Genomic DNA, 27,404 nt, shown 5'->3' with positions numbered 1-27,404 from the left:
TGCAACATTAGGTTTTGTGCCTGAATGCATAAGTGTCCCTAATAGGCAGGAAGAGTGTTCTAGTTACTTTATAATGTCATAGAAAACAGCAGCAAAAAACTCAGTGTACAACTTAGTGTGCACTTAGTTGGTAATGTCCAAGAATTTGACTGTGTACTTGGACATCTACCAGCTACCCTTCAGAATGTCTCTTCCTTTTCACACCTTAGAGCCAATGTTGTTTTTAGTTATGGTGGGGTCTTTTTGTAGAGGCTGGAGAAGGGTTGGGACAAAATATTTTCTGGTAGCTACAAATCTATCAGAAGTGCAGTCTAGGATAAAATGGCTTTATAATTAAACAGGGCTTTGGAGGCCATGAAATCAGCAAGAGTTTTCCTTGAATAACAATATTGGGATAGGGATTATCAGGCAAAGGCTTTGGTGGTCATGAAACCAAACATGAAACCTGGAGCCCCCAAATTCAGTCTGATTTGATCATTGAATGTGCAGATTTTATGCAGATAAAATGCAGAAAAGGGCTGCTCTGAAGCATGCATGGGCTTATTTTTAAATACCCACTGAAAGTATTTCCACAGAGGAAATGTACATGTCTTCTGTGTGAGAATTTTTTTTTCTTGTTGCTATTTGTTTGTTGGTTTTTTTGAGCATGGAAGAATAAACAAGCATTGCAATTGATAAAAAGGATTCCATTATTACAGAACTGATTTTTTCGTGTGTGTGCAGTTAGAGGAAATTTGTTCCTTCCACTTCCCTTTTACAACCAAATATATGAAATAAGAGTCTGGACTAAGTTCAAGGGACTAAACCAGTTATGACAAATAGCTAAATCTGTGAATATGTAAAATCAACTGATCATCACATAATTACTTATACTCCTGGGGCTATGGCAAAAACATGGCAGCAGAATCACTGTTATTTTCATCACAGTAATTACAAATCATCATCATTGCATTCTTACAGATATGGCTGGGTGAATGGCACCTGAAACTCTGCCTTCCCCCTCCGTCTCAGATTTGCTTCTCCGTTGTCCTATGAATTGAGTTTAAGTACACACACAACTGCTCTGCATGTTTGCCAATAACTCTTCAAACCTGCCTTAAATATCTCTGAATCTTGAATTTCAAAAGAGTGTTCCTCACAGATCACGATTTCTGTTAACCTTAATGATGATGTATGCACTACCAGGTGCACATATTTCTCAGGCTGAAATAGCACACATATTTTACAACCAAATGATGTCCATGGATTATAAGCATAGGTACCATTATAAGCCTTCAAATCCTAAGGCTAAGCACTAAAAGCTGACCTCCAGCTTAGTGGAGGGAAAAGAACAAAGTTAGATAAAGGGTAGTGAAAAGTCAAGGACTTATTTCACAGCAATGTGCTGACTACAGCTTGTTAAAAACAAACAAACAAACAAAATCAGACTGCAGATATGCAGTTGCTTCTAATGAATTGAGTCAGCCACAAAATGTAGACAAAAAGAAAGGCCCTCGAGAAGAACAAACAGGCAGAGAAACAGTTTCCCAGAAAAAGAAAAAAAAAAAAAGGAAAAGGAAAACAAACTTCACAGTAAATGATAAACACTAAGTAAGTAAATTTCAAGTTCAGAAAGTATGAAATTGTATAGCACCTACTCTAAAATATGTTCAGTACCTAATTACAGGAGTGGGATGAAATCCTAGCACCTCTGGAAATGTTATTATAGAGGGATTCAGAATCAACATTTCAGATTTCCTCATTTCTAAATTGTTATGTTTCATGTCTCATTCTGCAAATGAAAATGTACAAGTTAAGTGTCCATATGTTTGCCAGGTCACAGGCTAAAATCCTCATTCAGGTGAGTAGCTACTTGTACTTGAAAATCTCCACAGATTTTAGAAAGCATTGTTCAAAATCAGTTACTACTTGCTTTATGTGGAGGTAACAGAAAGTGACCCTGCTGAAAAGGAGATATTGAAAACTTCCAAAACCCTAATAACTCTCTTTAGATCCTTTTCCTCTTGATAAATTCCACAGAGAAATTAAGCACACCTCTGAATTCTATAGGAAACTAAAGGCTATATAGGTTTTAAACTTTGCTATCCTCTTCACTATAACATATACCCAAAGTTGGAAAAGCAATCAAAACAAAAGCAATCTAGTGTCTAATGTGTCTAAGATATCCCAGTCTAATGGAATCAATGAGTTGTTAAGGGAGAAAATAAAATGAGAGGAAGAAGGAAAAAAAAGGGAAAAACAGCATAAGAAAGAAAATATATGTTTTGTGTTCTTGCAGTACACAAAATTCCCTTCTCTTACAAGGAAATTCAGGAACACACCCAGAAGCTACTAGACATGACCTCCACGGCCATCAGATTTCAAAGAATCTGTTTCTCTAAGGGTGACTATCCTTCCTTAGTGCATGTTTTTAAGAGTCCCACAGATTCTGCAGACAACGGGGTAGGAGAACACATCTGAATGCTTTCTCCTTACTATAGTACCTGATCTTGAGATTTACTGTCAACAAGAGGTTGCTACCTGTAAATGTGTCAGTCATGAACTACGTGACTGCTGTACAAATCACAACTACTTGAGATTTTTGAAATCATTCTACAGGGATAGTTTTTGCTTTGGCTGACTGAATGTTGTTATGGTTTGTTGGGTGTAATTTGTTAACACAATGTGCTCTTTCCAGAACTCAGCTGCACACTTTAGCTGTCTACACCGACGTAAAGGACTGAGAAACTTGGAAAAGGATCTGTGCTTAGACATTACAGAACTGTTCTCAACACAAAAACGCAGAAGTTTTGGTCTTCCTTACAGAGAAAAGAAAACAAAGAAAGGGCTACGTATATCAGTGCATTAGCTCCAAATCTTCTTCAGCGTAAATCCTTTATGGTTTTGTTTGTGTGGTTGTGGTATTCTAATGAGAAATAAGCTGAAATTAGAAGGTTTAAAGAAATTAGAGAGCGCTTATAAAGGACTACATATTGGTTGCACATAAAAGCCTGAATATATGCATCTGGGACACAAAAGCAAGTAAAACTACCTATTGCAAAGTCATGCAATGAGCACAGTAAGAGATGCTTGAACAACAATCTCATTGTAAAACAACTTTGAAGCTGTGAGATGGAAATTTTTCTAATTTCTAATGTTTTTTTTGTTGTTGTTGTTGTTGGTTTTTGGGTGGGTGTTTTTTTTTTTTTGTTTGGTTGGGTTTTTTTTTGTTTTGTTTTGTTTTGGTTTTTTGTGTTTTTTTTTTTAATTTTATTTCTTTTTTTTTCCAGAGACTCTTTTTTGGGAAATATCGAAGTCTACCCTCTTTCCTTGGAGAGAAAAATATTTTCCCTGAAGCACCAGCTGATCTAAGAAAGCAATATCTGAAAGATTTTCTTCCAAGAGGATGAATCTCAGAACTTGTCAGGTGACCTGATACCAATTATATTTATTTACTAAATAATAGATCATGGAAGGCTTTTCAGGAGGAATTTTTTCAATATTTTTTCTTTCCTTCTCCTATTTAGTTTTTTTTTAACTGAAGTCCAAGCAAGAAAACACCAAGAAGTATCTGCTGAGCATACACAACTTGCAAGCATTACCATTAATGGATACTGCTAATGGAAAGATTTTGTTAATAAGACACACATGTATTATGACTGGCATACTCTGAACCAGCTCTGTAATGCAGCTGGAGCATCTGTGCCCATAAAATACCAGGAAAAGAGGGGTTTGGGTCTGACACAGAGGATGTAGGACATAATTTAGATCTTTAGGATGTCTGCCGATGACATTAAAGTGTAAAATAGATTTAGAAAACTCAGACTGCATTTTTCATTTGATAGTACTATAAAATTCCTGGCCCACAATCTCAATAATCTCAATTCTCTCCCAATGGCACCCAAATAAAAGATTTGAAAACATTGGCAAAAGTTATCTGTCATTCCAGTACCAAAAGGAACTGCAGTTCTTAGATTTGTGGGGATTTTATTGAATGAGATTATATATAATCGTCAGGCATTGCCAGAATTGTGTTAGTCTTCAAAACAAATCCCAAACAGAAGGTGTAAAGTTCTTTTGGATCAGCTTTCTAAATTAACTGGCACAAGTTTAGATGCTTACTTGGCTTTCTATCAAGACATAGGACCCTTCTGAAACAATCATGACATGTATTTTAAACTGATAGGTCATTATTTTTGAGAGCTGAACCTAAACATGAAATACTCCAAGGCAATCAGTCTTTATATATATATATGTGTATATATATATATGTATATATATGTGTGTATATATATATTCCAAAGTCTACCAAACCTCATCTCAGGAAAGCAAGAGATTTGTCCATTCTTATCACTGATACGGGAGTCTGCATATTTGAAATAAAAATTAGAGACTCACATTAAATGTTCCCTGAGTACAACAGCTTGACTAGTTTTTATTTGAGCTAAACCTCATCTCTCCAAACTGTAAAGCTATATATATGGAACCTTTTATCATGTTCCCAGGACTGCATTTCTACCCCAAGCTCACAAATACCAAATTCCCTGAAGGCTGAAAGTTCTTTGGGTAATACTACTTCAGGATTTACTCTCTATCTTGGTTTGCTCACACGTTATTTTATCTTTGATTATTAACTCCACATACAGAAGCTGAGTCCTGCAGAACAGGTGTATGCAGCTCCCGAAAAGCGACAGACACATATTAAAAGTTTCACTGTTAAGTCGAATTTCAAAGGAACATGGACAGGTTCATTTATTCCACAAATACCAATTTTTGTTCTTCCTTTCTCTGTACCTCAAGGGATCTTCTGAGGATTTCTATCCTTCCCCATATCCCCGAGAAACAGCTTTGAGAATTAAAAGTACAACTGGTATAATGATCTTCAAGATTAATGATTATATAACTGGTTTTTAAAGTTCTCATGTACTAAAGCTTGGAAGCCACTGAAAAAACATAAAATATACACCACACATTTCAAAAGGCAATGTGTTAAGATAGGTCTTCCATACTATGAATAACACTTGTATTCATTTTAAAAATACCAGTAATCTCTCTTTTTAAATTAGGCAATGCATCTAATAAAATATATCAAATATTTATACTTTTTTCTATATTAGGAATTAGAAAAAAAAAATATTTCCAGACTTGAAATATTCCAGGCACTGGAAGATAAAATAAATTTTTAAAAAATCTGATAAAATTTCTTAATGAGAATGAAAAAAAAAAAAAAAAAAAAAAAACACACCTAAAGTTCTTTCCACAAGGTTAAAAAAAAGCCCTCTATTTTTCAGCCTCTGAAAAATACATCCATATTATGCTGAAATTACTGGTGGGTTGGGAAGGAGGGAAATCTACAAAGAGCATATTTCTAATACTAAAGATGATGTCACTACAGAATTTCTGGTTTAGTAAAAAGGCAAGAAAATACTACTTATCAGACAATTCTAATTGGGTGGATGTCTGTAGTATTTTATTTTTTTATTACTATATAACAAGGTCACCTACTTTAAGTAGCGACATCAGTTTCTACTTTGTACATCCGTTCAGTACATGAAGTGAGAAAGTGTTAATCCAAGGAAGAATTGTGGGGTAGACTTTTAGCCAGTACATTTCTTTATACTTACAGTTCTGGGATCTCTGAAGACGAAGGAGCCCAGTGACAAAAATAGGCTCCAAATCAGACCATAAAGGAGAAATGCAGCAAAATATCCACATAACTGAAGAGATTCACAAAACATGTTATCTTTAACAAAAAGTCTAACAAAATTAAAGTTTTAATACACTGGGGTCCTTGCTTTAAATCATCCAGCCCATTGCATGATACTTGATTTTCCATCTCCCCACTCCTGTGTTGTTTCATGAACACAACCATTTTTCAAGAAAATATCTCAAAAGTCATTTGTAGGAGCCTCTTTGCAGATACAAATCTGCTAACCAAGGAGACAAGAAGAGGATGAGCTGAAATAAGAGAACCCTGGTTTCTGCTGATGCTGACTGAAGATGTAATGAAAATGGTTCTTATTTCTATCTTGGGTACTGATGATCTGGTCATTAACTATGGTTCTGTCTGTCTCTCTCCTCTGTCTCCTCATCTCTATTTCAGGTATCATGGTCATTCTCTCCTTTCTTCTCTTCTCCTCCCAAGGTGCTCACCAGTTTACTAGCACATCATAAAATAATTTCATTTGGAAGAGATCCGCAGGATCATCAAGTCCAACTATAAAACGTAACACTAGCATTAAACCATGTCCTTGAAAACCTTGTCTACATGCCTTTTGAATGTATCGAGGGATGGTGACTCCACCACTTCCCTAACCAGCCTGTTTCAATGCCTTATCACTAAATCTGGTGTCTATATAACATCACACTCCTTTATTTAACTTCTATCAGTGTTTAATACCTTAATAAAATCCCAGTTCTATGCTGGTTTGCAGTGGTTTATGTCTTACCTCTTTTTCTTATATGCCATTTCCACTAGCCACAAGTAACAGGTTTCTACTTCTCTGTTCATTATATTCTCACTACAGGAATAATCCAAAGTTTAGAAAGGGCTTAGGGCAAAATAAGTACAGCCTTACAACAGTTACTGAAGACCTGAGTACTCCAAGTTAAACCAGCAGATCTGATAATCTAGTTATTTATTTGGATTTATCTAATCCGAGAATGAATTCATAGAAGCAACACACTCTTCAGAAGCAGAACACCCTGTCTTATTTTATCATACGTGATAGTAGTCTTTTTAAGCCAGTTCAACAAAAGAATTGGATGTTAAGTCAACTAGAACCATTCTCAGTTGTTCCAGTTTTTGTTGTTGGTTTTGTTCGTTGTGGTTTTTTGTTTGTTTGTTTTGATCTTCCTGTGTAGTGACAGGGTTCATCGTGGGGGGATGGGGTTGTCACCAGCTTGGCTATAAGGTGAAGTCAGAGGGAAAAAAAAAGACAAAAGGAATCCTATAAGAAGGTACCAGCCAATGAGCAATCGCCTACAGGCGCGTGCAGAGCGTGTGCACAGTGCATGCAGCCAATCATGTTACTGTATAGCACGTGCTATAACCAATCATATTGTTGCAAGGCATGTGGACAGGGCAGCTTTTGTTACAAAGCTAGCTTGGTTGGACAATCAGGTTGAACTCTGTAAACATCATATTGGTGTGCCAGGTTCCGTCTCTTGCATGGAAAGCAACATTCCTGCCCCCACATACTGCATGAGTAAATGCCTCAAAAGCTCCCCATCATCTTCCTAGTAAGGACCGTGCACAAACAAGTCCCAAGGATATTGCATGTTTCTCCTTGTGCATTTAGCCATTGATCTGACTGCTACCAGGATGCTCAGCAGCACAAAATACAAATGAGCTGTTTATGTTAGAATCATTCAATTTGAACAGGCTTTATAAGATGATAAAAACTCCAGATCTCATTACCAACCCCAGAAGCCACTCAATCCTGATTAATATGACCCAGAAGGACTATGGAAATTAGTACAGGCTTCACTAGGAAACTGTGGAAGAAAAATATTTTCATATTGCATTCTGTAAAGACTCTTTCTTTTTTCAGTATCTGTAGATGTGGAAGCAAATTCAGGAGTCAGGAAACTTCTCTCTGCAGCACCACAATCAATCTAACTATTATTGTTTCAGAATGGTTTTCAGTTGTGGGTGGATCAGCTTTAGTGCTTATCCCTGAGACATTTTTATTTTGCTAATCTTAGTAAATTGTTTGCTACGAACAAATTAATGATGCATTTTCCTTTAGCAAAACAGCTTTAACATTTGTTCTTTGCTCTACACCGCTTTCTCATTTTAGTCCATTTGCAAATGATCATTTGCTCACCAGAGGTGAAACCACAAATGGATTAAAGCCCTATTTGTTCCATATTTATTTATAATTTGTAAAGGCACCTATTTGTATCTTCACATACCATAGAACACGATTTACAAACAAGAATAATGAAAGCTGATACTGATATAAAGGAGTTTCTGGCTAAAATCCTCTATCTGAGAGGAAGCATCCACTATTTTCCACATTAGCCATCTTAGCATTCAGCCACTAACATTTACTCTCTTAGTAGATGCCTGGAAGGGAAAGCAATAGCTTTCTGGCTGTAACAGACAAATCTGCTGGAGATAGTTGGAAGACATGTTATGTTTTAGGGACAAACTTCACGAAACAGAACCATGCCAACCACTCTTTGCACTTCTGTCCATTAAGTACAGAGTCGTACCCTTCAGCCCCCATAGGTGACATGAAGCAGTGGAGAGACAAGACGGTACAAGATCTCCTACATCTGGGATGTAAGAATGAGAAATCAAAGAACATTTCACAGCCTTCCTGTGTAACTACACAAAAGTTAAATTTCAGACAATGTGCAAAGGAATAAAACTAAGAGGTCAATGACTATGGCACAGACTGCAGATAACCATGTTTCTTCCCAGTTTCCTGGGTCAGGGTCAATTGCTGCCAAATACCAGGCATGGAGAATTACTGAAGATATTAGTGATGGATATCATGTTAATGTCAACATTAAATTCTCTAGACTCTACCTTAATATCACTTTACAGTTAACCAACTATAAAACCACATTGTAAGGTCAAAGAATTTATACAAAATTCAGTTAGCTTAAGGCTAACTCAAGTATCTCAACACTAAAGGGTAATTTGCAATCCAAGTACATCCATTTTATTCAGGCATAAATCCATACGAACTGCACTTAACAAAAACAGATATACGGTGACTTTGAATTGTCCTCCCCGTGGGACAGCTGCCCTGGCCACATCAAGAAAGACAGATTTCCTGAGAACACACTCAGGTTCACAGCCAGCTCAGTGAGCTAAACCAGAATTAGAAGCAAATTATTAGCACCTAAAGAACATCTTGGAATCAGGCAGTCTTAAATTAGAACAGTCTTAAATACTACAAATGGGTAATGGTTGCCTCTTCAAAACTTGTAATAATATAGCTCTTACAGGAAAATCAATAAAACCTTCTGAAAAACCCTGTTTCCCTGCAGCAAGACTCAATAGGTTCCTTCATTCCTACTAGAAAGTAACAATTGGCTTTTTTTTTTTTTTTTTTTTTTTTTAAAGAGCAAAGCTGATAGGAAAAAATAATCCAGAGATACTCACTGTTTAACACCTATTTGCCTGGCAATAATTACTGTGCACTGAGAAGATTAAATAGATCTGAATACTAGTACAGTGGGAAGCATTATAACAAGACAAGCAGAAACTCATTCTCTAATCCACACAAACAATGGAGGAGTTCTTATCGCTACAGGTAGAATTTTGCTCTGGCCTTGCTTGGAGGGCATTAGGACTATGAGCTAAAAGATGCTTTAGAATAAATTAGTACAACTATAAATCTGACAAGAAGATTAATATTCTAACTATGTTCACTATAATTAACTCACCAAAACTGTTCCACAATCATTATCCAGCTAGAGTGGAAATAGGAAAGTTTACAGCACTCCTGTAGATTTATAAGCCAATTAAGAGTGACCCTCCTCTAGATTTCATTAGAAAAACTTCTGGTTCAGCAAAGCTCACACATGCAAGCAAGAATTTTCCTGAGGAAAGAGGATGCAAGTGATCTTTATCACCTCTATTAAATACCTTTCCTACTTCCCTGAGAATTGTGTATTCCTCATGCATCCTTAGCCTCCTGTCACCTCTCCAGCCCTCACACAGCACTCTGACACAAAGTGGCACTGACATAGTGGCACTTGTCCATGGGGCCAACTCTGCTCTGTACCTTGCATGACCCAGGTGTCATGGTCCAACACCAGAGATGTGCTTCCTATCTTGTGATCCAGCTTTGGGGTTAGGGCTCACAGTCACCCTTCCATGTGAAGTTATCTTCTGCCTTCCATATGCAGTTAACTACAGATGTGCAAGAAGCTTCACCAAGTAACAGTCAGCTCCAAACTTAACTTGTGAAAGTATGTGCATGTGTTTGCACAGTATGAAGTATCTCCTTGCTGTTTATGTCATTTTTCCCCTTCATTGCCTTTCTTCACGTATTTATTGTTCTAATGCAAGACCTTTCTCTGCCACTGTCAGATCAGTCTTCCTTTTATCTTCATTTCCACAACTTCCCCTTCTCCTTTCAAAACTTTGCCTAAAGAACACATTTTTTTTTCTTTTGCTGCGTACATCTATTCCTGCTCCCTCCCCTTTCCTTTGTATCTTCCTGCATAATTGTATTTTTCAGCTTTGTAAAGTATTTTTCAGTACAGATAGCATAGAATTTGCTGTCTAAAATGAAATAGCATTGTATCACAGCCCACACTTTTGTACCAGTAACACACACTCTGTGGTATGTATGCAGGTAAAGTAAATTCTGAATTATTCAACATTTAAAAACACTGAAAAATCATTCACTTGTTACAAGTAATAAGATTTATGTTTTATGTCTCCCAATCAATAGCTAGTATGTCCACACACAACTGATTTATCCATACTGAAAATATAAGTCTAGTTTGCTCTGAACCACAGCATCCTTTTGTAACAAGATTATTTAAATACAAATGGGGTTGGAAAATTGGTTTTAAATGGCTAATCTGTCTTGCCTTCAACTCCAGCTGCAAAATTTACTAACATCATAAACACAGGCTGAGTGAAAACGTAAGAGGTTTTCCGATTCTCCTTGTGATCTGTCTGTGCAGTGCTCATTAACGGTGAAGTTGATGGGAGCTGTATACATGCCACGAGAGGAGGATAATAAGCCTTGTAATCTCTATAAAGAGAAAGGGATTTTTACTAGTGATATGTCATATATACTGGTGTGCAAACATCCATCTTATCAGCAGCCCCATAAAGAATTTATGTACCTATGTCTCTGATGCACTGACGGACACATGCCAGATAGATGGACAAAACCTGTACCTAGATAACTGAAAACAACTCCCCAGGAGAGCCACTTGCAATATGGAGCAGACGCTTGTGAAGACATGACTAGGAAAAGTTTCATCTGGGCAGACTTACTGGGGGACTATGAAAGGAGCTATTGCCTTCCTGCTGTCACCACCAAATGTGGCCAATGGACCATGACAGACAGTGAGGAAAGGCTCTGCCAGTACATGCTCTGAGAGAGCATTGCAGTACAGCCAGCTGGAAACACCCCCTAACTTTATCTCTGGGTCATGCCGATGGGCTGGGAGAAATTGCAGTTCAAATCTGACTTCGGTTGAATAGAGATTGGGGATTTCTGCCAGTTTTAGTTTAACAGACATATTGGAGAAGTAATTTTAAGACTTTGTTTTCTTTTGCTGGAAACCTCAAATTTCTACTTGAAATCAAATGCTTGCCTTGAAACACAGGTATTCCTTACATCCTTCTTTTCAGCAATTCAGTTTATCATCATTCTGTCAAGTGGTTCTGCACAGTTATCTTGCCTTTGGAAAACAAAGAAAGAAATTCACCAGACTACCTATGTCCCTTATAATGATATGTAATCTCCCCTTTCAATAGCTGTAAATGACTGATAAGTTGTCACCAATGAACAATTGGTTCAAGACATTCAGTGATATCCATACATCAAAGCACAAACTTCCAGTTAGTTTTACTAAAGTAGGAGATATATCAGTGACCCTGACAGGTCCAGCGCATATCAATATTTTATACTGATACAGCAGATGCCAGCTAATGATCTCCAGGTAATTATTTAGATTTTGCAGCCCCATCTGAGCTGTGAGTCAGTGTTGACCACCTCTTCAGTTAGGAACAGCACAGCTTTTTGAAAGAAAAAGCAATGAAGTAGGTAGGCTTCTAGCTATACACAGAAATTTAAAAGGGAGATTTAAAAAAAGATCAAAGTCCTGAGGGACATAGAGAGTAGTAAAACCCTATCCTAAAGACAGAGGAAAAAAGCTAAAAGCTTACAAGTTAAAGCCTGGGCGGGGGAAGTTGACGCGGGGGGATAGGACGCATTTCCCACTCAACCATAGAGGTGTATTTTCCACAATAACCTAGACTGTAATACCTCCACTCCCTGTGGATGAGAGGTAACCTGGCAACTTGCCACCTTTCGGCATAGGAGACTCCTACCTTGAATCCTCATTTGACAGACCATCCTGCCCCCCTTACTCCCACTCCCCAAAAGGGATACAGATTTCTAAGGTTGAAATTACCGATCTTGTGACAGATTGGTACAGTGTACACTGTCACAGATTGTGACAGTGGAGGCTACCCTGGGGTGCCACTTTCTTTTCCCTCTGAAATGGTCCACTTCACTGCACTCCCTTAAGTCAAGGACAACAATTCTTCCTGAGAGGTGTGCAATGCAGAACTTCCCTTACAGACAGTGAACAGCCCAGATGTTTAGGACAAGCAGCATGGTGTGCTTGTCTCCATTTTGTGCCTTGTATAGAGAAACTTTCAACATATAGCTGAACAGCACACTTCTGTTTTTCGTCTTAGGTAGAAAGAAAAGCCTAAGGAAAGGATTACTGCCAAAACCAGAAATACTGCAAAATTTGAAATTATAATTCTATACATGCTTCTGAAAGCCTCTTTGGCATTCTGATTTGTGCTTTGAATGGCTCTCAAGATCTAATTTAATTCAGTGAAACAAATCCAAAAGTGCCAGGAAAAAAAAAAAAAAAGAGAATCAACTTTCTCTTTAGTTAGAATAAAAATTGTACAGAAGGAATTCTTGATCTTCATTAATTCCATGGGCAGGCATACAGGCTTCTAGGTGTTAATGAGACTTGCCAGTTTGGGTAGACTGCAGAGCCTAATGAAACATAAATGAGCCCACTTCAGATTTTCACTGTCAGATACTTCCAACAGCAAAGTTTGGCGATGCATCCTAACAATCTCTTCAAGCCCTCTGCCTGGGGATGTGGAGCAAATTGTTCTTCTGGACTGGAATTATGCTACTGTATTGCATAGGTAGCGTGACTTATAGAAACTAATGTGAGGGGAAAAATATCCAAATTCTTCCCCCAGCGTTATCTTTTCCTAATCCAAATTCTACTTCATTTTTCCTTCATTAAATACAAAACTATACTTTGTAGCCTATGGCAGTTTCCATTAGAAAAGCATACAAAAATTGCCTCTTGGGAAGGAAGCTTCTGGATCTACCGAAGCTTTAGAACTTGTGTCAGGGTCTGCTCTGAATCACCTTCATGCCTGATCACTTAGTAAAGCATGAGAGTTCAGGTTCTTCATGAATCCTAATTCCCTGGTAAACACCTGCTAGGCTTGTTCTTATTCTTGGGCACAATGTTAGCTGCCAGATCAGAAACTCAAAAAATTGTATCCTTAGGGCACAAAGATTTGCTATAGTAAATTCTACACGTTGTCTTTTCATGATTCACCTTAAGAAGAAAAATTTACAAAAGAAAATAAAAAACCATGGATTTCCTAAAAGGAAAGGACTGAAAAGTTAGATAAGTAACAAAAAAATTAATTTATGTTAATATAAAGTTTGAACAAGGCGCAATAATATTTCTAGGGAAGGAAGCACTTAATTACACCAAATTCGGAAAAATATCTCAGTTCTGGATTCCTGAGTCCCAAGGGTGAAAGTCAAGAGCCACGTTAAATGATCACTATGTTCAGCCTAGAATGGAATTCCACTCATTTTAAACATAAAGGGGAGGGTAAAGAAAAAAAAATAAATATCCAAAGTAAAGACAGACTAATATAACTTTATAAGTGACAAGTGAATCAGAGTCCCACTTGACAGCTTTATGACCATCTTTGGGCCAAAGTTGCCTTTCTAAAGGAAGGAGGATTTCATTAGCTTTCCCTAAATCAAACCACGGTAAAACAAAGACAGTGGCAGGAACAACGGATCTTAAAACCACAGGAGTTAACTTCCCTGTATATGCATCCCCACTGCTTGCAACATGCTCAGGAAAAAATTAAGCAGCCCTTCTCCCCTCTTCTTGCTGCACCACAACTCTCCTCATTCGTAGTCATTATGGTCTGGAAGCAAAATCTCTTATTGCAAGGTGTTAACCAAAGAAAAATGGAAGACAAAACCAGAAGTCTGCTAGGTCACCCTTAAAACATTCCCTTCTATTTTCATAAAGATTATGTTTCATTTACCAACATATACTGTTGTGCTACCAGGGCTATCGATCCTCTGAACTAGAGAATATTGAACAGAGAGGGTGCTACTACTTGTTAAAAATTCACTAACAATTCACATCTGCCATATGAAAGGAAAACTTTAAAACTTCTCCATCCACCACTGAAGTGGCATGCTACCATGTATAATCCTACCCACAGCACCTGACATTGCTGCACTTTGAACTTATGACACAGCAAGTATCGAGTCTGCATTAAATTTTAGAAAAAGCCTTGAGCATGTTTAGTGTATCTGCTAAATTACCCCACACCTCATGCTGCAGCTCCAGCCTTCTTCAGCCCAGGAGCAATTAACCACCCACCTTCCCCAGCATGAGCTTTGTTGCCCTGGCAAGCAAGCATGGATAACACGCAGAGCTAATTTCCATGTTTTCTGGAGGAAGTATGTAGGTGATTAGCCCTTTTACCCTGGTGTGCCTGAATCAAAGCCAATCTGGCACAGAAGTGTGTAGGTCATTTTGAGTGCCCCAGGTATCCTCATAGTCTGAAAAACAATATAGTCCTGAGGGCTTAATCTTTTATTACACAGGCAGTGACATAACCCATTTAGATCAAAACACCCTGTACAGTCACTTAGGTCTGCCTTCTCACCACAACAGCACTCTTCCAATCTGAAGATGAAGCCATTTCTCCAAATACCAAAATGATCAGAAACCAGAAAGATCTGGGGCCAAAGGCATCTGCTATTCAGACCTACCCAGATGGTGTCGTCTTGTCTGTACTGCCTCCAGTTGCGGCCAGTATCGCTGAACATCAGCGTGTAGCTGGTCACCCAGTCTGAGCTCCCATACCTGCCCTGGGTAGCGACTGCGACAATCTCCACTCGGTCTCCCAGATCAACCTGCAGCCACTGCTGCTCATTTGAGTCCAGCGGGGACCAGCCACCAGCTCCTAAAAGAGATTGGATAAAGTAAATAATAACAAATTTGTACTTGCAAAAGAACTAAGTTATTATTTCAGGTCTTCACAAAGGAGTCTATTTCTTCAACATACAGACGTTTGTTCATATTTTGTATTCAGAAATATGCTACATGGTGTGTTCTTCCATAAGGTTTTTAGGTAACCTAAAGTTCATAAGCAATCTTGAATTTCTAAGAAATGTTAAGGAAATCTAACATTTGTCAGATGGATAAATGTCAGTGAGGTTGGCACATCCTCAGTCACAAAAAGAAAATACTTTTATCTATCCCCTCCTCTCAGCCTTGTGCAAATCTGAGAAAGCTGATTTCTAATTTGCTTTGACATTTTCTTTTATTTTTTTTTGTTATGCTTTGAAAGAGATGCAAAAATGTTAGTTATTTTGATTTGCGCCCTATTAAGTATTTGAAAGAACAGTTTAATTACAGGTTGTAAATACTCTTCAAATAATATGTTGTAAAGCTAGAGACCATTTAATTGAACAAGTAAAAGAATTGCCTTCACCCTGGAAAGTAGTCTCTTCTTTACACAAGATGCTTCTTAAGTGAACATGTTTTTAATCTTAAACAAGAGAACAAATGAGATCTTCATAATAAAAAAAATCTAGTTGCAAATTATCCACTTCCAGGATTCACTTGTCCATTTAAGAATGGAGAGTTCAGAAGTCACGATCACACAGAAGCTGATAGGTTGTAACAAGAGTTTGTTCTTTAAAAGCATTTAATGTTGAAAAACATTATCTTGTTTTCATTTACATACTTGAATTACAGGCTATGTTTATTTTCTTTTAACTTCTTTCTACTTACACACATTTATTCTCCAAATATACCCAAGCATTCACTTCAGCCTTACTAGCAAGCAAACAATGCAGCCATGAAAAAAACACACAGAATCCGTTGACAAAGTATCCAAAGCAGCAAATTTTCAGGCTGTCACTGTTTCTGCAACTCATCATCTTGTTTGTTTTGCCATTATCAGTGAAGTTTACAGAAGCACTTCTGTGTGAATAGAGTGAACACAATCACATTGGGAAGGAAAGGAGGAAATAGAGAGTCAAGAGTAAAGCATTAAAAATTCCTCATTAAAACTACAAGAATAATTCCAAACATGCATTTCCAAAGAAAAAAATCACTAAACTTTGGTTACAAATAGCTGGATTTACCTTAATATTTTAATCTTATTAACTGGTCTCTCTCTAAAGCTGCTTCACAAAGAGTTTATTGAAGTGAACTGAATTGAAAGATTAATAAATGTGGTTTATGTCAAAGAACTCAATTTCAATAACTTTGCCCCTTAAAAATTTTCTTGATTTTCCTGGACCACGTTGTATTTTATGACTCAGAAGTTAAATTCCTTTGTCTAAAAATAGGCATTACAGTTTTCATTATTATTTATAGTTCGTTAAGACGGGATTTAGTCGCAATCCCTGAAACAGAAGTGTGTTTATTCTATGTTCAGAATTGAGTATCAGCCCATCTCACCTAGATGAGTCAGTCTTCACTTCTCCATTTCTCTTTTAACTCCATACCTATATGTAGCTTATATTAAACTACAGCACTTCCTGTTAAAAATCCTAAAAATGTTTCTTCTCCCTTCCCTTTTTTCTTTTTAAATTTCAAATGTTATGTAAAGAATATTTCTGTCTGGCTTTCAAGATACAAACTATATACCTGTGTTCAAAGACAACAAGCAGCATGTTTCACCTACATGGAATAGTGACTAATGTACATGGGAGCCAAAGGAAACCTTCCTTTGACTTGTAATATACAATACCTGAAGTAGACTCTGAACGCAACAACAGTTTTATTCCAGGAACTGGTGGGACATAGAAATTCAGTTCAAAACTTCTGGAAGTTCTGTGGCACACTGTTGTTCCCTTCAACACTCCTGAGAGCTAATTCTAGTAGTTTTCAGTAAATATTAAAAGATGGGCACTTTCATCTTTCCTCCATTGTCTCTTCAATCAGTCTTTCTACAACATAAATAGCATTGACTAGATGGAGGAAAATCACTTAAGTAATTTGTTTGATGAGTTTTCCATTAAAAAACAAAAATTGCTTTCTCTGTTCAAGTTTATATATAAAGTCCTTAAGTCAAGCTCATTACCACAGGTACTTTTTGTAGAGTTGGTTAGACATCATAACTAGCATCTACACTATGTAGTTTATGCAAAAAACGTGATATGCTTTCCACAAAAGTAATTTGCTTTACTGTGTACTACTCTTTTCCAGTTTGAGCATGGGACAACAGGTTTGTATTTTCAAAGTCAGTCAAACAAACGATACACACTGAATGGAAGTTTGGAAGATAGGTGGTGCTTGAGCTCTCAAACTGCAGATTACAATTACAAATTACTTTTCACATTAGCACATTTGTCTGTCAGGGATGCCACTCTTTAGATGTAAACACTGCATGACACAGCAGTGATACCTGCTCATAGCATCACCTCTCCAGAACCTGGTCTTGCAATAGAGATGTTATTGGTTACAGACCACATCTTTACAGAACAGCAGCTGCTTCATACACCTTACCATGGGAAAAAATGCTCAGTGTTTCCTTTTCCCAAATCTTCCACTATTACCATTTCCACGGATGGACAGTAACTCTACTAACTTGTAAGCAAGGCAGGTAAAGTTCCTGCAACAGCAAAGCTATGTTGGCTGCATGATGGAGAGTACAACTAAAGCTTTTCCCACTGAACCACTCTCACTTTTGCTAGTAAAGGATTATGCAAACATGTATCTTCTGCTCACTTTTGTCAGTATCCCAAATCCTCACCAAATACTGCTGTGAGTGCCAAAAAAAAAAAAAAATTTCCTCCACATATGCTCTGTCACACATAACAGGTGGCACAAGGAATACTGGCATTTTTTTCCAGTGCAACCTGTATCTGCACTGTCTGCACGTTTCTTTTTATGCATATCATACCTCACAGTGTGTCACACCCCATCCCATACCTTTTCAGTAAGCAGCAAAAAAGCACATCTGAAGTATAGCAACTCTTTCAAAGCCTTTTGTTCCTTGATCCACCAGTAGTGTTCACCACAGGAAATGTTCATCAGGGCAGGTCCAGGACAAGAGATAAGAACTTAGAATGCAAAGGCTCTAAAAAGCAACAGCAAAGGCTACCAAAGACGTAATAGTTACAGGACATCAACTCCTTTGAGCAGGTACAAGCATAACCCTGACACCTTTTAAATGCATTTGGGCACAAGGAAATTGAAGAGGACTGTAAATCTTTTATTAATAGTGTGGCATAAACATAGAACAGACAAAATGTGGCTCTGATTACACCCATCGGATCGATACCTTTGCTTTTAAGTAATCTGGAAAAGACTGAGTTATGATGATGCAACATTGCCTCTCTCACAAAAAAACAGGAGAGAGAGGATGTTCAACAAAGTCAACGTATGCTTGGCACTTTACAACATCATGTCTGAGGGCCATATGATTTCCTGATTCTGCCCAGCAGATTCCCATTGGCATTGATAGGAGTCTGCACATTGTGAAAAGGTTACAGCATCGTTCCTCATAGTTCACACATTTCCAATTTTCTGTAGATCACTTCAGGGGAGAGGTTGAACATGGTATGGAGAAAATGTCCTAGTGGAGAAACAGTACCACAGGAACCTGATACATGGTTCATATCCACCATGGCAACAAATCATAATGTTAGAAATGTGAAGAGAACAAAGATCAGATGGTTTCACAGTTGGAGACCCATATGACTCCAAGAAATATGATCAAATCCTTTTTTACTTTTTCAAATAATTTGTGCATTTGGCCATAATTATTCTAAAAATTGCACTTAAGCCCAGTGTTATACAGTCAATGCTCCTTGATGTTCCACAGGGCTGCTCAGGATGCCCACATTTATTTGTAGTTTATTAATACGAAGCAAAGGAAATACTTGTTTCCACCCTACAGTGCTTTACAAACAGCTCAACTAGCTTTATATTATGCTACAAACTCTTGGACTTCCTGCTGCAACTAAGTGCTTCCCTGCTGCAAAATTTTACTTTAATGCCCAGATCAAACACTTCTTGGCCATAAAACAAATTCCTTTTGACATTATATATGTTTTATATTCCCATACATAATTGCCTGTACTGACTACTCAGACTGAGAGCTAATAGAGAACTGAAAAAGCTCAGTTGATACAGTCAGATTGTAGCAATTTTCTTATTCTTTTTCATTATTTATTTTCTGTAAACAAAAAAGCTGATTAATCCCTCTTGTGGGTAAGTAATATATTTTGTACCTCAGAATCATATTTATCAGAATTATCCTAACTGCCTTGTTATTAACAGTGCAGATTTATCAGCATTTTAATCGAACACTTTCAGGAGTTCATACAAAGCTTGGGTCACGTGTAGCTTGTTTGAGTTTTTCTAATGGCACATTTCACTGCTGCAGGTCTTTTTTTTTTTTTTTTTAGGCAACAGCCTTTTATTTATTGTTATTTATTACTTAATCAACTTGATGAATTAGAACTTTCTGTTGATGTAGGTCTGGATTGTGTTTTATGAATTCATCTTCACCTGTTGCATTCATATTTATAAATACATTCGTCTGTCTTCTACCTCAAGGCACTGTTACTTGTAGCACTGTCTTATCAATTACAAACAAAGCTAAGCCAACACATCAAAATGCTCCAACACTGTTAGAAAAGCCATGCCACAGTTCTTGATAGTATTATTTCTTATAAAGATGTCTACTCTTTGCATCCAAGTGCCAGCCAATGTTCTTGCAGCTACCATCTACTACTGCTTGCTCCTCCAACCCAAGATAATTACCCAGATGAATTCCATCACTACGTCTGTGAATTCCTACAGAAGTCTGTGCAACAAAAGAATTAAACAAAGTACAATTTAGCTTTTAAGTCAGTGTTGGGCTTAGCTCATCAGTTTTCATGTAAGCCTTAAAAACATGAAATAGAAGTTGCAGAAACAGTTTCCCTGTTTAGGGCTCAGTTTCAATATTCTGCCTTCTTGTTCCCATGACTTGTGCTCAAATATGGCATGGACCTTACCAGTGCAATACTGTATATTTTAAGAACACCCTAGAATACCTTACACCTTACTACATGGTAAAACTACTGTAGTACTACTAAATAAGACCTATTTAATCCTCTGCCCTTTAATTGCAACCATCTAAAACTTCTCTAATGATCTAGGAACTCCTTATAATTAGTGCCAAACATCTGAGAGAGAGCCTTTTACTGCCTTTCTGTAGATTTATCAAATTATGTTTGATTAAAACAGCTGTTACAAAGATTAAGTTTAAGTAGAATTCTGATTTGCTTTGTAGCAGTATACTATTTTAGTGCTTTTTACAATGAAAATCATATGTAACATGATAATACAGGGCTTTCCTCTTTCTGAGGCTCCTACTTGGGAATAAGATGGGAGCCAGCAAAGTAAATTTGCAACAGTGTCAAGTGATGTCCTAGGTATGGACAGCCTCTCTTTTCTCGTACCAAGTTTGATCCTAATAGTTTTACCCTGTGTGTGAACTCATCATCCAGGCCTCAAACTTTCTTCACTGAAAATGCCTCCAAAGTTTTCTTAATTCATTTTCATTATCTCTGCAAAGCTGTGTAATCATTGAATTCCACTGAGCCTCTAACATCTAGTTGCTACCAGTATTTGAGAACAGGGTCTCAAGCCTAATGACCTTCAAGTTCTAAAGATTATGGAAGCTCTCTTCAAAAGTAAAAAGACCATCTGGACTTCCTTCAGGATGTTTCTACAAGAGAAGTGGAGAGTTTCACATTTAATAGAAGTTTTCTATAAGAAAGGAAGGAATTGCTTCTAAACAGAGCTTTCACAGAAACATAAATTACCAGCTCTATTCAACTTGTCTCTGAATGCATTGCATACAGACAGTATAAGAAATATTACTTGTAAATGTGATTAAAAATAGTTTAGGCATTTTATTCTGCAACCTTACCATCTCGTCTGTTGAGCTTTGCAAAGCTGGGACTGTGAGTACTGAAGAGCTCAGAGGAACTGGTAAGGGCTGATGAAGGTAAGGGAGATACCAATGCATCATCACAATTATCTAAAAAAAAGCAAAAAACAAAACATACAGAGGTCATCACATAAGCAATACATATGCCAACTTGTGCTATCTCAAAGTCGTGGATTTTTTTACTTAATAGACAGAGACTGGAGAAAGAGCACGCATTCTGTGATTCTGTGATTGTGCTTGAATTCACATGCAAGACTGAAATTTACCCTCCAGAATGAGTCTGGTGGGATAACATCTGGATGAGAGCTGATGTTAAGACATTGAACACTTGAAAAGCTTCAAAATGTTTCCCTTTCAGAGAACGAAGTTGATGATCTACCCTCCAGTTAAAGTGTCTAATGACTCCTGTTGCAAAAGCCACTGGAAGAAAGTGGTGATGCTCTGGCAGACTTCAGAGAGCACCCCAGGTGCCATGTTCAGTAAAGTTTCTTCACAGAGCAGACACCTAATGTAGGAGTTACAACTTCATACTTCTGCATGGAAGCAACACACAGGGATGTGCCACCTGGCCTTTGGCAACATGTAAAAGCTTGTCCCACGCTTCACAAGAGCCCTGTGCTGCACAACAATTTCAAAACCCGAACATTTCCTTAATTTCTTCCCCAAGCTCATGCACATATACACAGCCAAATTAGTGGTGTTCACTTAAATGAATAGCCTGCTATGTCTCTCTCCTCTTACTGTCAATCCACATCTGAGGACAGATGGGCTAGCCTAACACTCAACTTGAATTTTTGAGCCCATAACATTTGAATAAGGACGGAATTAGGTAAAGTAAGTTTGCTCATTACAATGCTGTCACATACACACTCAAGAACATAGTGCAGGGTTTCAGTAGGGAATAATAAAAATAATAAAATCCTCTCATTTTTAATTGAATCTCCCATGGAGCAAACATGGATCTAATTACTGGAAAAGTCCTGCAGGTTAGCAGGATCTCAGGCACCATAGTGTTCTCGCACTCACAGAGTAAATATACAATTTGCAAGGATGCAGAGGGGTGTGTGGAGAGGAAGTAATGCATTAATAATATTTTGGCACTACAAAAGACAAGGAATATATGCAAAAACTACTTTATAGTTATGACAAAATTTAGACTGTTCCAAAACTGGGTGATATCTTTCCCATAATGAACCAGATTACATTAGAATATTTCTCATTTCTTTCTACAATGACTCTTTAGGAAAGCCCAAATAATTTCATAATCAAAATACACCTCTACAGGAAAAACCAGTGTGATCAATATAATTCAGATCAGTGCATTGACTGATGGGCCTCAAAAAAGCAAACTTATCACAGAATTCTTTCCATTTCTTTGGTTACTATCAGTAAAATGTCCTAATAATATCTGCGAGTTAGACAAATTAAAGACAAACACACCACTGATGTTCTGACCATAAGTATAATTCGCCAACAAAACAAATTATCATGATCCTGAGCAGATACTCTATCACTTACAGACTTTGAGTCTCAAAGATGACTTCTGACTGCAATGCAGAAAGGTCTGTGGAGTACAGCATAAGGTCAGGCCATAATTTCTCTGTCTGGACTTTAAGAGCCTCATTTTAATTTACAGAGGTTTTTGAATTCTCTGTTGCTTGTGACCTGAACAGTGATTTAAACAAAGATCTCAAATGCTAAGTACATCAGGGCACCAACCTCACCAAACTTGTGTTCTACAAAACCCAGTGGAAGGGTTGGGAACCTCTCAAAAGGATGTTCGAGGTCTTTGCAATAGATCTACAACTGTTCAGCATCACTTAAAAACTGAAGTTGAAAATAACTGAATGCAGAGAGATTTCAATTTTAATAGTGTCTTGACTACGGGTTTTCTTCAGTTCCCTGTGGTTGCTCCTGGACCATGAGACAACTCAGCACATCAGCCTGTGATCCACAAGTTGTCCATGACAAGAGTCACAGTGACAGTCTCTGGGCTCTCGCTGTTCCCTGAGGGTATGACTAGATACCTATGGGACACCAAGTACCCCTGCACAGCAGCAAGTGTAAATCATTTCAGAGCAATGGGATCTCTGGAGGGTCCAGCCTAGGAAGTGACAATTAGCTCTTCTGACTACCAGATGCTTTGTCTGCATTTCCACATCCTTTCCTCTGTTCCCAGACACATTCACCAGGATCTCTGCTGCTACAACATTTCAACATCATTTTCACACCAACTTCTGGGATCCACATTTGGTTTTCCTCTGCAAAAAAATCCCACTAATCCCAGGAACCTTTCCCTGAATTCATATCTAACTATAAAAACATGTAATTATAAGGCTTCAGGATTTAGGACGGCAATAACAATTTGAAGACAGTTCTAGGAGCAGCAGGACCAATACAGTCCAACTTCCAATAGATAAGGGAGTAATAACTGATTGACTTTGGAGTCCAAGGTCATATGGAAAAGCAGCTCTGATGCATCGTTTGTCAGAGACACTACACATGTGAAGTGTACAGATCAAGACTGATATTTCTTTGTAAAACTCAGCTGAAATAGGCCACAAGGTTCAAAAATGTAGGGTGTGCACATACGGTGAGGATTATCCCATAGGCCTTGCTTCCATGAGAAGGCAGAATTGGAGAAAAATAAACAAACACACACCACACACATTTCCCCTCCCACCCCCAATCTCAAGATTACAAAGCGCTCTAAGAAAGGATGTTGTCATATTTTGCTTTTTGATAGGTAAAGAGGAGAAACATTCTGTGCTTATGCAATGTCAGAGAAGACCCATGTTTAGAACCAAAAGCAAAGCCAGTGTAATCTGATTGCTACCATATAACCCCAGCACCCACATTTTGAGACACTTTATGTCCCTCACTTGGTGTGACAGAAACAAGCCTTTATTCCAGCTGCTCCCAGATTTCTAGTTTCTCTATTCCTTTTGCTTTGGCAGTTTCCCTGTCATAACAAGAACTTTGCTTCTTTGAGTCAACTGCATTATATGTCTATTAAAAATGTTGTTTTTAACAAAGAAAAAATATACACTACAGAGCCATTTAAAACATCTGGACACTCAAAAAGAAAAGCATTTAGTAGTCGGTTGTTTTCTCCTATGTTTCCTTGCCAAGTAGATACTTATGTTAAAAAAAAAAAATCTAACTCTACCTAAAACCCATCCTCTTCATGCAAGCAACATAACAATACAGATGTTGACTTTCACTTGAGAAATGGGTGCTGACCTTGACTATGCTGACTTCTGGGAAACAGGCAATTATGCATAGCACTTACAGTGTCATGCACATTATTAGAACTGTCATCAGAAATCTTGCTTCTGAAATTAAGAAAAATATCTGTATCTACTTGATTTTCTGGGTTTTATTCACTTTTGATTTTTAGAAAATAATGAAAACTTAACAAAAAAAACAAATGAGAAACTCACCAACCTATTATCAAGTTTAGTTTATTGGGTTTGATTCCTTTATTGTAGCTTTAATTGCCCTCCAAGTAAAATCAAGGAAATAATCTCTTTCACTTTTCCTTGTGTATTTTAATTCTGTCCAAAACATTTTCTTTTAAAACACAAATATAAATATTATCAGTTCAAAAGTATCCAGGTGAGATTTAGACACTAGAACTCACAGGCTCCTGTGAAACACACCAGATAATGCCAGTTTTTGATAACAGCCCATAAAATACTGAAAGTCAGAAAAGGCTTTTTGCCCAAAAATCAGATTAACCGCTGGGCTTTGTGAAGGCCTTCAACACCTGTGACAAGTCTGAAAAAAATAACTGAAAAAATTGTATTCAAGTCCTAAAGAAAAAGGATTATAAATACTTCTGAAGCACAGCAGGCTTCTGAAGCACAGCTAACATATTACCAAAATTGAGTTTGCATAGATGCCGTGATTGAGACAGACAAACGACATAGATGAAGTTCTTCCAGCATGAAAGTAGTAGATGCCATTTATTGTCACAAGTGCATTTTTATACAGTTTTACCAATTCATGTGTCTCTTCACTATTGGTTACAAGTTACAGCAGCAACATCTCATTTTGCTATCATCAATATTGCTCTTCTACTCCCTTCTCTTTCATGGGTACACCTTAACATCTCCAGATACTCCTTTACTCCCATCTTTCTCACGAGTAGGCCTTAATATCTTCAAGGCTAATTTCTGTTCCCATGCCCTCCGTCAGTGAATCCATGGACCCACCGTAGTCCCCCACACATAAAAATCAGAGATTCAGCCCAACTTTACTAATTCTTGTCATATGTTTTTCATGCCAGTGTTGGTAGGCATGGCATTATCCAGTTTATAAATTTCTTTAAGCTTGAGATAACATTCAGTGGCAGCAACACATACAAATCTAGATTTCTCCTTAGTAGAGACCAAGAATATTTAGAAAGCCATAAACCTCCAAAACCTGTCATGATCACATTAACATTTCTTTCACCTTGTCCTTTAAAGAGCATGAATTCCTGGAACATGGGAAGGGTTGTTACCAGCCATGACTGAGACATGTTAGCAAACCTGTCCTGTTGCTGTTTCTCTTGTCCACTTGAAGAGTCAGTAGGACAAGACACATTGATTTCCACTTACGAAGGTCATCCAATAAGGTCACTAATGTTTCTTTAATGAAAGCTTTGATGAAGAGGACACGATGAGTGAAAAAATCACCAATCCCTGGGCTCCATAGATTTCCCATACAACAGATCTGAATTGCTTTTAGTACTGCTGTATCCTCAGCGATAAATGTGCAGAAAATCTTACCCTGCAGAGCTCACATTGCTTCTACTTGGTAGTATATTGTTAGGATCTTTTTTCCGTATGATAACTAGTACCATACTTACACCAATGATCTCATATCACTGTAAACGTAAAGCATTTGACAAGCCACAGTAAGAATGTGGTCCATGGTGCAGCTTCTCTATTAGCAACCACAAACATGACGAAATAGTCATAAATACCACAAGACAGTAGTACCCACAGTAGGGAACATGGGACTAGTAATGTTCAACAATGCAACTGAAGGAAGGTTAAGGAATAGGACCCAGCATACAGACTATCAACAGAGCATAAATTGCCTCCTCCTAGCAAAATACACAAATTGTGGAAGATGAAGGAGAAAATTATAAACCAGAAACTGGTGTGGGTAGGTCTCACAATGAAGTCCAAAAGACAAATTCAGAAGAAGATAAGTGAGATGCATCCTGCATCATCCCACGGTAATAAAAGGTTTTTAAGGGAAGATAACTGCCTCCTTTAGGTGCTCTTTTTCAAATGTACAGGGCCTGGCACACCAGCAAAAAGCTCCTAGATTAGACTTTGCTCATACGCATCTGCTGAACCAGATACAAGTTGTGCATCAAAAGCAGGAGTGCTGGTGACCAGCTGTGCAAACCCTTGTCTGCACCACAATCCCTGAGCTTCAGAGGTCGTTTAACAAAAGCTTCACAGAATCACGCAGGCCTTTTGCCCACAGATTGGTATTTATTTTATAGTAAACATGAAGGAGATTTCAGGGCAAATCAGAGGCCTTGTATTTTATTTAAGTGAGACTTTTGTTGCCAAGATATAATTTTATTCATTATTAAACTACCAGCAGAGTTACAGATGGTACTGAAGTTAAATTGTGTGCATCATTTTGATTGCAACTGTAAATTGTCTCTGTACTGGGATTTAAAGTTGAAAAGATTCACTGGTATTTATGGGCTACATAAAATTCCTCTTAGCATTACCAACTTAATGGCATACTTTGTTTTAAAGATGTAAACCATGTATTTTGTACCATGCCTTTAAGAGTGCTCAGAAGTGGCAACTGATGTCTTCCACTTATCTGTTTTCTTCCTGCCTTCTGTACCTAAAATTCTCCTTTACAAAGACAATAAATAAATATTTAGACTTGCAATGGAAATTAACCTTCCACTTCATAGTCAAATGAGCTGTATGTGTATGGGAGGAGGAGCTTCTGTGGTAAAAAAGAATACACACACAAAAGAAACAGAAGGAGCTTCTGTGAGGAAAAAAAAAAAAAACCACACACCACACACAAAAAACCCCAGAAAGTGCATTAACTTTGAATGTGACCACAGATTTAGAAGAGATTGAGAGATTATTTCTATATCAAAAGTCCCTACACAAAGCATCTCACCAGAACTATCACATACTACTTGGTTCTATTACCATGAATAGATTAGTAAGGAATTCTTTAAAAAAAAAAAAAAAAAGTTTTCCTATAAAGAGAAATTTTATTTATTTTTTTTTTAATTCCTAGAGCCTGGCTACCCTCACATGCACAGCTGTGAACTCCATCTGCTAGATGAAAGGCATGGCACATTTTTTTGAAATATAAGAGACTAGAGAAAGTATTTAACAATGCAACAATGTTCTTTTTTCTGTCATAACTATACCACAAGTAAACATCAGTATTTAAGCTA

At 37.5% G+C, this 27,404-nt stretch overlaps 1 protein-coding gene across 4 annotated transcripts in view; it reads right to left on the bottom strand.

The window, feature by feature from the left end:
- The window catches only part of CNTNAP5 (contactin associated protein family member 5), a 272,016-nt gene that overhangs the window by 180,827 nt on the left and 63,785 nt on the right, over window positions 1-27,404 (bottom strand). For 3 of the 4 annotated variants that reach the window (XM_071810877.1, XM_065840744.2, XM_065840745.2), the window contains exons 2-3: window positions 20,942-21,052; window positions 14,769-14,962 (exon numbers count right to left, since the gene is read on the bottom strand). In XM_071810877.1, coding sequence (XP_071666978.1) covers window positions 14,769-14,962; window positions 20,942-21,052 — 305 coding nt within the window. The remainder of the gene's footprint in view (window positions 1-14,768; window positions 14,963-20,941; window positions 21,053-27,404) is intronic. The other variant, XM_071810878.1, reaches the window with a different exon arrangement.

This window comes from Patagioenas fasciata, chromosome 7 (assembly GCF_037038585.1).
Source record: "Patagioenas fasciata isolate bPatFas1 chromosome 7, bPatFas1.hap1, whole genome shotgun sequence".
NCBI classification, from domain to species: Eukaryota; Metazoa; Chordata; class Aves; order Columbiformes; family Columbidae; genus Patagioenas; species Patagioenas fasciata.
The sequence above is the reverse complement of the archived record's forward strand: the minus strand, read 5'-3'. Positions and strand labels throughout refer to the sequence as shown.